The sequence below is a fragment of the Ictalurus punctatus genome, chromosome 12 (assembly GCF_001660625.3).
Source record: "Ictalurus punctatus breed USDA103 chromosome 12, Coco_2.0, whole genome shotgun sequence".
Lineage (NCBI taxonomy): Eukaryota > Metazoa > Chordata > Actinopteri > Siluriformes > Ictaluridae > Ictalurus > Ictalurus punctatus.
In genome coordinates, this window is record NC_030427.2 from 31,833,711 (window position 1) to 31,845,306 (window position 11,596).

The following is an 11,596-nucleotide window of genomic DNA, read 5'->3' on the forward strand; positions in this document are numbered from 1 at the left end:
TGTCCTGTCCCCTTAGCAGAAAAACACCCCCAAAGCATAATGTTTCCACCTCCATGTTTGACGGTGGGGATGGTGTTCCAGGGGTCATAGGCAGCATTCCTCCTCCTCCAAACACGGCGAGTTGAGTTGATGCCAAAGAGCTCCATTTTGGTCTCATCTGACCTCAACACTTTCACCCAGTTGTCCTCTGAATCATTCAGATGTTCATTGGCAAACTTCAGACGGGCATGTATATGTGCTTTCTTGAGCAGCGGACCTTGCGCGCGCTGCAGAATTTCAGTCCTTCACGGCGTAGTGTGTTACCAATTGTTTTCTTGGTGACTATGGTCCCAGCTGCCTTGAGATCATTGACAAGATCCTCCCGTGTAGTTCTGGGCTGATTCCTCACTGTTCTCATGATCGTTGCAACTCCACGAGGTGAGATCTTGCATGGAGCCCCAGGCCGAGGGAGAATTTGAGATCTGCCATGCCATACTGATGGATAAGCCCTGCCGGTGTATTAAGACAAGATTACATTCTGGCTCAGTCTGAGGAGGGAACATATTCCAGCATTGCAGAACCTCAAGCTGGTAAAACACTCCCCTGGAATCGTGTCATAACCACCACCTTGTTCAAATTCAACCCTTTTCAAAATGAATAAACTCCAAACATGCTTTGACTTTCATTTTTTGTGTTTTTGCTCATTTGTGCTAAGAATGTATTTGAAAAATTGGAAAAATGTCAGAGTGTTTGGTGATGTCTGTGCGTGTGTGTGTGTGTGTGTGTGTGTGTGTGTGTGTGTGTGTGTGTGTGTTTTGCAGTCAAGGACCCATGGGAACAGCAAATAAGGACTCAAGCAAACTGCACAACTCCAGCAAAACTCAAGGAAACCTTACAAAACGTAAAATATTTCTCATTGCGTATTAAGTGATTGAAATCACAGCGATGTCGGACTCTGGACTGTGATTGGTCAGAAGGTGTTGATTACTTATCTATAACAGCAGCTCTGACAGTCGCACAGGTTTATATTAATGTGCTCGCTCTAAATCAGTGGTCACCAACCCTCTTCCTTGAGATCTACCTTCCTGAAATTTTCATCTCTAACCAACGTCTCACATGCGTGTTTTAGATGATCAAGAACTTCTTAAGGCTACTAGTGATTAGATGATCAGGTGGGCTTGATTATGGTTGGAGATAAATCTTCAGGAAGGTAGACCTCCAGGAACAGGGTTGGTGACCACTGTTGGAATACATATGGTTTCTATAGTAACAGCTGATTTACAGGGATTTGTATGGCGGATGTTTATTAAATGTTTATGGAAGGAGTCTCCAGTGTTAGAACTTTGGAGCAGTCAGTTAATTTTCTGACATGGGAAAGTCTTCAGGAGTGTGTGTGTGTGTGTTACTACAGAAGAAGCCCAGTCTTATGAGAACGTTACAGCGGTAATCTACAGTAATGAGGATAAAGTCAACTACTGCGTCCTTCCAGATGATGGTTAATATACTCTTTCTTTCTTTCTTTTGTTTCTTCAGAGTATTGGCGTTCCTCATACTTTTTGGAAAAATCGTTCTTTCATCCCTCCGTCACTCTCAGCACTTTGCAGCATTTATTATTTATGATGTATTGATTTTATTTGTCCACTGTCTCTGGTTTAGATTATCTCACTCCTGATGCAGTGGCAGACAAAGTGACAGAAACCAACAACACCACCTACCTTCAAGCACCTCGCAACCTTACAGACACCGGTATACACACAGACACACACACACACATACACACACCCACCCACACACACACACACACACACATACACGCATACACACACACATACACACACATACACACACACTACTCATTCTCTCTCGCTCTTTCTCTCTCTGTAGATGGAGAGTCGTATGAAAACATGGAAGGGTGTGTGTACGCTCATCCTCGCCAATCCACACTAAGGAATGCAATCAGCACTGAGGATGATGGTAGTCTATACTTACCACACACACACACACACACACACACACACACACACACACTCTACATGTATATATTTACAGTATAAACTGTGCTTTACTCTGTGTGTCTGTAGATTATATTAACCCTGATGAAGAGAACAAACACAACCTGGAACAGACAGACACAGGTGTGTGTGCGTGCATGCGTGCGTGTGTGTGTGTGTGTGTGTGTGTGTGTGTATGCGTGAGTGCGTGCGTGTGTGTGTGCGTGAGTGCGTGTGTGTATGTATCTGTGTGTGTGTGTGTGTGTGCATGAGTGCGTGCGTGTGTGTGCATTAGTGCATGCGTGAGTGCGTGCGTGTGTGTGTGTGTGTGTATGTGTGTGTGTGTGTGTGAGGCATCAGCTTTTCTTCATGTTTACTAAACTGATACAAATCGCTCTCTCTCTCTCTCTCTCTGTCTCTCTCTCTCTCCATCGTACATTCTCAGAGTCCTATGAGAACATGGCTGGCTCGGCATGTCCCAACGCACAAGCACACACCAACACACACACTGTGGATGAAGGTGAGACGCGAGTGTGTGAGCGGTTATGTTTACACGCACCCATTTTCCTCCATCCGAACGAATTCGGCCCGGTTGCAGATCTCTTTATATCTTCACTAAACGGTGCAATCCGATTCAAACATTCCTGTACATGTGCATTATATGTATTCCGAACAAAGCACAGAGTACGGCGTCTGTCGTCATGCCAACCGTACAACAGCGCAGAAAGAAAGACATGGACGTGACACCAAATGACCTAATAGGATTTATAGAAACATATATCAGCAACGCCCCCCCCCCCCCCCCCCCCCCCCAAATCTTACGCATGTTAATTAGTTCTACTGACCGACTGAATCCTCCGAACTGCATTCCCTCAAACACATCTCTGAACTGATCGTAATTACAGACTTTTCTTTCGTTCAGTCTCTCGACAATCTTTTTGTCTTTTAGTATGTTCAACAAATACTCTGTCTCCTCCATCGACCGGTTCTTTCCACCGGACGCCATATTTAAAACGTAAGATGTATTTTTGAACAAGATCGAGAAAATAATAGCATTCAAGCGTTTACTTAAAATTTTTTTTTAAAAAAATCCCCGTCGATCGGATTAGATAAGGAATAAACCACCCCTTCCAATCTGATTGAAATTTCATTCGGATCAAGCGCAATCGGATCGATAAAGGTGTTGAAGGCTTTTCAGTCCGATCGAGCCGTCAATCCGATTACTATCGGATTACTTGGTTGCATGTAAACGTAGACACTGTGTGTGTGTGTGTGTGTGTGTGTGTGTGTGTGTGTGTTTGCATAAATATGTCCCAAAGCTGCACATTCTAAAGAATGTGTGTGTGTGTGTGTGTGTGTGTTTCAGGCTGGTATGAGTGCATGGACAGAAGACAAAGAGTCGAGAGACATACATAATATATTATATGAGCGAGGCGGTAAAAGGACACACACACACACACACACACACACACACACACATATATATATATATATAATATATATATATTCACTTAGAAAAAGACATGCTCTTACAGTTAAAACATGAACTGTATCAAGATTATCATGTATATATAAAGCAGCTCCTTCTCCATATATGACGCTGCCAGTGATAGCGGTATGAACAGTATTATGCTAGCGGTTTAGCTCTCCTTCTAGGCGTGGCTAACGGCAGTAACCTGTTATGAGATTTATGGTGATACGCTAAGCAGAGCAGCCATTGAGAATGTGGGGTAGAGATTCAGTAACCCGTTCTGTAATGTGGTGCAGACACATCTGATCATCTAGATTACTACGAACTTCAGAATGTCCTCAATAGCTGCCTTTCCATCCAAGCTGCGAGTTTAGTTTGTGTGAAAAATCGGAATATCGCATAATGCACTTGCGAATAAAGCACCGTTTCCATCCTGTGTGTTCAAGGGAACAAAATCGTCACTTGTGGGGAAACTGGCACGAAGTATCACTACAAATGGACCTTTTTTCCTATATAACAAACGATAAAAATGCATTATACAGCCGTTGAGCTGTATAAACTGGCCACATGCGCTGAATATCCAGTCACATCAGCCAATTATCCAATCACATGATTTGCTGAGGGAAAGTCACATGACTTTTTTGACACGCATAAAGGAATTTATTCGATAAACGTGTTTCCATCGTAGTGTACGCGCACGTCTTCTTATCAAATAAAAAAACGATCCGCGTCAGTTGAGCGCACGCGTTTTCTTATGCGCATTTTGGAGATTTTATTCGCATCTGGTGTTTCCGTACAGTGTTTTCTTTATTTTATTTTTACGCCGAATCCCAAAATTCATTTAAAAAGACGTGGATGGAAACGTAGCTCCCGAGTGTAACGTTCCTGTGCAACGTGAGTGAAGAGAAATTCTGCCCTCTACTGGTGTGATGTAAAATGAATAAAATATTCGACTTCTGTTCAGGCTAGTGCTAGCTAAGAATCCACTCAGGAATTAGCTGTGTTTTATTTTAGTTTTATTATACATCCTGCTGTAATTTTGTAAAATATCATGATTCTGTTGTATGACTTTAAATTGATTACTTCTTGTTTCATAAGCAATGTGACGTGTACAGTGTACTCTAGTTGTCCTGCCTTCGCAATTCTACTTTTGTGTTTTTTGTAAAAAATTGTAGACAATTTGCCACACTGTAAGAAGAAATAAAAGTCAACAAAGCACTGGACTCATCTTGTGCTCGTCTTGTGGTGAGGTGTGAGGTAAACGTGCTAACCACTAAGCCACAAAGCCGTGTTGGACATGGGAAATGCCACTGCAGCAGGACTTTGCTTTTCCATTTGACATTGTACATTTGTGTAAATATGTAAAAATGAAAACGGTAATGCACAACTTGCATTTTCGTTTGAATTATGTCACAATTTCTGTGTACACAAATACAATTTGCAACAACATCACAATCTGTTTACTTAACAGAAATACAATTTGCCATTAGTTTTGAAAATAGTCCAGAGAATACTTCCACAGATAAAGGTCAACAGCACTCTGGGTGTTAACTCATATCTGACATGTTATACATCAGAATGTGGTCTTATGTTTAATAGAATATAATTGCTGTGAAGAAGGCTTTAGGTCAGGCGGGAACACAATCGTACTGCTGAAGGAAGACCCGCTCTTTCACAGCATGGAGACATTGTGTTGGACCGAGACGTTTTAACCCCTTAAACCGTTCCCTGGACTTTAATTTCTAGAGGAAAATGAGACATTTTATACAATAGAATAGGATCTTTCCAGAGTACTAAGAACAAAACCCCCACATTGCTTTGACTGGCCATTTTAATGCTGTTTGAAAACATCACGCAGATTAAAAAGACTAATGATTGCCCCCTAGAGGTCAAATATTCCAAGGTCAAAATAAATGTAATCCGGATCAGAATGTTCCGGATTTGAAAATCCCATGCTTTGCCGTCCAGGATCAAGTAACCCATCTTACTTTAGTGACGGTTTTTCACAGCAGCACTGGATTGGATCACCCTAATCCAGGTCCAAACCTTCCAGGATGACTAGTGCAGGCTACTAGCTACAGGTAGATTAACAACAGGTAGATTATCCAGCATGTAAACATCCTGTTCCTACAAACAAACAACTCTACGTTACTCACAAATACATTGGGGATGTTTTGAACACAGGTTTGAAATCATAAAAAGTCTAAATGTCCAAACAGTTAACGAAATAAGAATGAAGTTCTTCATGTGTGGAGAGTGATAAGTGACACATTTGTTAGAAACTACTTCTGACTGGTTCGTCTCTGAGGATTGTGTCATTGTATTTAATATACAGTGATCAATAACAGTTAGAATTAAGTATATTATTTTAGTTTGATATTGACAGCTGTTTGGGGGACTATTTATGGGGACATTTGGGGGATTTATACTTTATACTGACGTATACTTTATCTATTACACGGTTAATCAAGTGTAAAATATAAATTAATGTATATACTACATGATACATTGTACTATTTGACCGGTTTTAATGTTTTATTGCATTTTGTTCCTGCTGGGATCAGGATAATCCCAGTCCAACTAAAACGTTTTGAACAAACTCATACTGAAGGTTTGATCCAGATCAAACGCAAAATCAGATTACATGATCTAATCTGATTTCAGAATCCTTTTTTTCCTTTTCTCCTTTTGAACAAACCGGTTTGAAGATTAGATCCAATCCGATAGCCAAAATCCCGATCTGATAACTTCTGAACAACTGGGCCTTAGTTACAACAGAGACTCCGGAGAGGAGGGTCTGTTCTCCATGTGCTGGATCAAAGACACAGTATCCAATACTAATCAGAGAGTCATAGAGCCGAGAATCCACACGAGAAGCAGACACCAGGGCAAAACCAAAAAGTAATCAATAGTCTCAGAACTAATAATAAAGATCAGCCAGACCTCACAACTACAAGGTGTGTATAGCTAACGTGTGCTCAAAAAGTCACTGGAGGATATCAAGGACCCATTTTTTTATAAATTCATTAATGTGTCATGATCATTGCAGCTTTGGTCATAGCACCACAAACACCCCGTCACTCAGCAGTGGTTTTTTCTTTACGCATACCTCAGATCCGGGTTTAATAGAGAAAAGCGGAAAACAGTGGGCGGAGTCAGGAGCTGTATTAAATACATTTATTACATCAGCCACATATTCATCATCACTTAGACATTTCATAAGCAAAAAGCAGACAGTATAAGTACGGAACCCCAAAACAGTGTGTGTGTGTGTGTGTGTGAACATGATGCAGGCTCTCCACCTCCATCCTCTTACCCTGAAAATAAGGTGCCTCCACATTTGATTCAGACCAGATTGATTAAATCAGACAAATCTGAAGGTTCCACATCAGTTTACTGTGTTCCTGCTCTCACACACTCTATACGTGCCGTTCCATTACCGTATTAGCATGAACATACTCTGCTAAGCTAGCATCAGAGGGCTATTTATCATCCGAGGCCCAATAAACAATTCGGTGTTTCTCCAGGATGACTCATGCTCTGCAAGCATGCCCCCCAAAAAAAAAAACAAAAAAAAAAAAAAAAAAAAAAAAACAAAATTATACCAGATGCTCTGCTAGCATGTTAGCAGAGCGTGTGCAAGCTACTTAGCTAAGCGATTACCGAGATGATGAAATGAGCGGTGCTCGGCTAGCAAGTCTAGGTGAGATAAAGGACTCTGCTAGCACTAAAACATGATAGCTAGTTAGCTGAATCAGCTGACAGGAGAACCAAAATTAACCCCTAGATCACTCACTGCGCCCTACACACTTCAGAGTGATTAGCGGAAGTGGACGAGGGCATAGTATTGGAACACAAGAGTCTGTGTATGTGTGTGTGTGAGAGAGAAAGAGAGCAGGAAACAGTAAACTGTGGACGTTTATACTAATGTAAAGTATGGATGAGTCAAGAGGTTGGATGACTTCCTGCCCCACCCATGCCCTGCCCCACCGATTCCCCGCCTACCCTCCCCCTCCTCTCCCCTCCTCTCTCGGTCTCAGCCCCAGTTGTGCTGGTCTTCAGGTGTAGTTGGCAGGATGTCGGTGACGAGCCCCGTGCCGATGGTCTTGTTCCCGTCCCTCAGCGTGAACCTCTGACCTTTCTCCAACACCATGGGCTGTCTGAGGGTCAGAGTGAGGGACGTGTCTTCACCCGGCATCACCATCTCCTACACACACACACACACACACACACACACACACACACACACACACACACACACACAGAGATGAGGACAATGCATATTACAGTGTGACACAGAAGTGTGCAAGTGTGTGCGCGTGTGTGTTACCTTGCCCTCGGGGAGCTGGATCCTGCAGGCCATGTCCCAGGTGAGAGAGAACATGACGGGCATGAAGTTGGTGACGAACGGCTTGTGTCTGCCGCCTTCCTCTTTACTCAGTATGTACACCTGCGTGCACACACACACACAGACACACACAACCCTTTAACAGAGTGTTTTCCTATCAAACAAGAGTTCCAAGCAGAACCCTTTTTTGGACACCAAGAACCCTACATTATACAGTGAACCCTACTTGTGTGGTATAAACTTTCGCGCTCTCTCTCTCTCTCTCACACACACACACACACACACACACACACACACACCTGAGCTTTGATTTTCTGATGAGGCTGGACGGAGCCGGGTTTACACATCACCACACCTCGCCTCATGTCCTCCCTCTTCATACCACGCACCAGCGCGCCCAGGTTATCCCCCGCCTCAGCACGGTCCAGAGACTGATGGAACATCTCGATACCTACGCACATGCGCACACACACGCGCACACACACACACACACACACGCACTTTAGGCTGGTTTATGTTTGCTCAAAAATGATCATGAACCGAGATGTTTATAGGCTTTCTGAACAGAAACACGGGGGCAAAAAATAAGGGGGCGTGGCCATGAACAGGAAGTAGTAATGGACAAAATTTCCATCAAGTAGGTGCGCACATTTTGTCTCCTCGAACACTTTCAGGTCAGCACAGAATAAAACATCACTATTCTTGCCTGTTCTTGAGGGAGCCACACATTCTCACACTCTCTCGCACGCGCACACACACACACACACACACACTCACCTGTGACAACTGACTTGGCAGAGCGGTTGTGTCCCACAAACTCACACTCATCTCCTTTTTTAATCACTCCTCTCTCCAGAGTGCCCGTCACCACCGTACCCCGGCCTGCGCGCACACACACATTGTGTTACACACACACTCCATAAACACTGCGTCCCTCACACACACACACACACACACACAGTGCAACACCATCCTTGCAACACGGAAATCACAGACTCTGCATATATTATGAAGTAATAACGTCTCAGCCAATCAGAGACGGTCTGGGATGGAGCGTCCGTGATCGAGTTTCACAAGAGTCTCGGTCACGAATCAAATCAAAGAATTGACTTTATAAACGGCTTTTATTCGATTAGAACCAGTTGAATTAAGTGACATATCGCTCTGATTCATTTAAAATAATTAATCAAAATGACTCTCTGAATCTGTAAACTGATTCGCTGCTTTATCAATCAGTCTAAAGAATCATGTTACCGAGTCAGTTGTGTTGGGAGTGTCGCACAGTCAATTTTGAAAACTGATGATACCCATACACTACACACACATATACACATACACACTCATATACACACACACCTGGTATGGAGTAGACTCCCTCAATGGGCAACAGGAAGGGTCTATCCAGATCTCTCCTGGGTAGAGGGATGTACTCATCCACCACCTCCAACAGCTTCATTATGGAGTTCACTCCCAGCTCAGGCTGCCGGTTCTACACACACACACACACACACACACAATAATAATAATAATAATAATAATAATAATAATAATGAGCTCCGAGTGTTACAGGATCACACACTCTCTCCACGTCCCCAGTCTCTCTCCATCAGTACCTCCAAGGCGCAGAGAGCGGAGCCACAGATGACGGGCGTGTTGTCTCCGTCGTAGCCGAACTCGCTGAGCAGCTCTCGGATCTCGAGTTCGACCAGTTGCAGGAGTTCAGGGTCATCCACGGCGTCCGCTTTGTTCACGTACACCACCACGTGCTGCACGCCGATCTGCCGAGCCAGCAGCAGGTGCTCACGCGTCTGCGGCATCTGACCGTCGGTCGCTGCCACCACCAGGATACAGCCGTCCAGCTGAGCCGTGCCCGTGATCATGTTCTACACACACACACACACACACACACACACACACACACACACACAGAGTCTGGGTTAGACTACATGTTTTGTGCAGGAACACAGACCGAAATCAGTTCAGTTCTGTAAATATGACATATTCCTTGATCAACATTTTTTTTGAACCAATCACTGACATCTGTCTCTCTGCTCATCTACCTGTCTGTCTCTCTGCTCATCTACCTGTCTGTATCCATCCATCTGCCGGTGTAAGTGTCTGACTTCCTGCCTTTGTCCAGGTGCATCTCTCCATCTGTTTGAGCAGTGTGTGTGTGTGTGTGTGTGTGTGTGTGTGTGTGTGTGCGTGTGTGTGTGTACCTTGACGTAGTCAGCGTGCCCGGGACAGTCGGTGTGAGCATAGTGCCTGTTAGCGGTTGTGTACTCCACATGCGAGGCGTTGATTGTGATTCCTCTGGCTTTCTCCTCGGGAGCGTTATCAATGTCCTCATACTTCTTATAGCGTGCTCCCCCAGCCTCGGCAAGCACTGACACACACACACACACACACACACACACACACACACACACACACACACACCTCAGCTACAGGTATCCTCAGCTACAGCACAGTTATAGTGTCACCCCTGTGTGTGTGTGTGTGTGTGTTACCTTTGGTGATGGCGGCGGTGAGCGTGGTCTTCCCGTGGTCCACGTGACCGATGGTACCGATGTTCACGTGAGGTTTGTCGCGGGAGAACACCCTCTTTGCCTCTGCAGCGAAATTCCTCCGACTGAGAGGAACGGCACACTGAGACACAACGACCGACCGATTACCTACATTCATTTCTCCTGATCATTTTCATTAACACTGTACAAATACTATAAACAGAACATACACTGATCTATCTGGAGACCTCATCTATTTCTATATCATTCAGATTGATTGTTCGATGTTCTTCGGTGAACTCACCAGTTTGTAGGAGCTGTGCAGGAGACTCGGGGAGGAGAGCTGGAGCGCTGAAGAACACCAAGAGAACAAAACATGAGAAACATGAGATAAACATGAGATAAACATGAGATAAACATGAGATAAACATGAGATAAACATGAACACCATCCTCCTCTCCTCTCATTTATGCATTTATATAGCACTCATTTACATCATTCATAGCAAAGAAAAAAGCCACAGTGTAAAATACGAAGCTGGGTCTACTTGAGTCTTAATTTGGCAACAGGAATATGCAAATAAGTGCATTTACATATTGACATCTGCATATTTATCCACTGTTACAGATGTGCAGCGGGGGGGGGGGGGGGGGGGGGGGGGGTGTTACTCAGGGATAATTCAGGATCACTTAAACCCGTTCTGCACTGATGCATTTCCACTGATTGTTGTTTAATTATGATGAACCGGCAGTAATATCAGTCCCCTCACATCTCACCGGTACATGGATGGGGCTTGACCTTGCTTTACCAGCGCGAGCCTCCGGAAACGCATAACCACGTTACGTCATTCCCCCTGTGCCTGAGACTAAACCCCGTTAAACCTCCGGCTTTATCTCCTCCACACCGCAAAAGCGTTAAAGACACCGCACAGCTACAGTCATGAACACAAACTGTCCAACTTACCGGAGAGGCATGCACGGATACCCACGAGCGCAGCCATGTTGGATTACTTACGGAAAGACACACACGGCGCATGCGCGGATAATAACTACAACGTCATCAACATGCGACGCGTCAGTGACGGACAGCAAAGAGGGTTGTTTATATCCACAAGTCTAGTAACAGCTGCTAAACACAATGTTATTGCTTTTTGCTCTGAGTAAACTGAAAAGAAACAAATAAAGCTGTTAAAACATACCAGATATTAAATAAGATTATAAAGTCATCCGTGATTAAAAATACATGGTTTAGATAGGGGATCGAATGCACGGCAGATTTTTATATTTAAGATAACAAAGTA

At 43.9% G+C, this 11,596-nt stretch overlaps 2 protein-coding genes across 9 annotated transcripts in view; one reads left to right on the plus strand and one right to left on the minus strand.

The window, feature by feature from the left end:
* Window positions 1-7,394, plus strand: part of LOC108273013 (uncharacterized) — a 12,835-nt gene extending 5,441 nt beyond the window's left edge. For all 8 annotated transcript variants that reach the window (XM_053683970.1, XM_053683973.1, XM_053683969.1 and 5 more), the window contains 7 exons: window positions 801-880; window positions 1,391-1,474; window positions 1,636-1,725; window positions 1,864-1,953; window positions 2,061-2,114; window positions 2,416-2,490; window positions 3,337-7,394. In XM_053683970.1, coding sequence (XP_053539945.1) covers window positions 801-880; window positions 1,391-1,474; window positions 1,636-1,725; window positions 1,864-1,953; window positions 2,061-2,114; window positions 2,416-2,490; window positions 3,337-3,386 — 523 coding nt within the window. In that variant the 3' untranslated portion in view covers window positions 3,387-7,394. The remainder of the gene's footprint in view (window positions 1-800; window positions 881-1,390; window positions 1,475-1,635; window positions 1,726-1,863; window positions 1,954-2,060; window positions 2,115-2,415; window positions 2,491-3,336) is intronic.
* tufm (Tu translation elongation factor, mitochondrial) lies at window positions 6,605-11,349 on the minus strand. The gene is made up of 10 exons (XM_053683956.1): window positions 11,260-11,349; window positions 10,601-10,647; window positions 10,300-10,438; window positions 10,009-10,175; window positions 9,403-9,672; window positions 9,146-9,278; window positions 8,567-8,671; window positions 8,089-8,240; window positions 7,772-7,891; window positions 6,605-7,648 (listed from the first exon to the last, which is right to left on the minus strand). Exons 1-10 carry the CDS (start codon window positions 11,294-11,296, stop codon window positions 7,478-7,480), a joined length of 1,341 nt encoding a protein of 446 aa, XP_053539931.1. The 5' UTR covers window positions 11,297-11,349; the 3' UTR covers window positions 6,605-7,477.
* Window positions 11,350-11,596: the final 247 nt, after the last annotated feature.

What these genes read in the sequence shown, in the direction of transcription:
- tufm (XM_053683956.1), bottom strand. Translation starts at nt 11,296, where the DNA reads ATGGCTGCGCTCGTGGGTATCCGTGCATGCCTCTCCG. An exon ending in GGCACGCTGACTACGTCAAG is followed by an intron (nt 9,673 to 10,008) that starts GTACACACACAC and finishes GTGTGTGTGTAG; the next exon opens with AACATGATCACGGGCACGGC. An exon ending in TGCCAAGTCAGTTGTCACAG is followed by an intron (nt 8,241 to 8,566) that starts GTGAGTGTGTGT and finishes GCATGTGCGTAG; the next exon opens with GTATCGAGATGTTCCATCAG.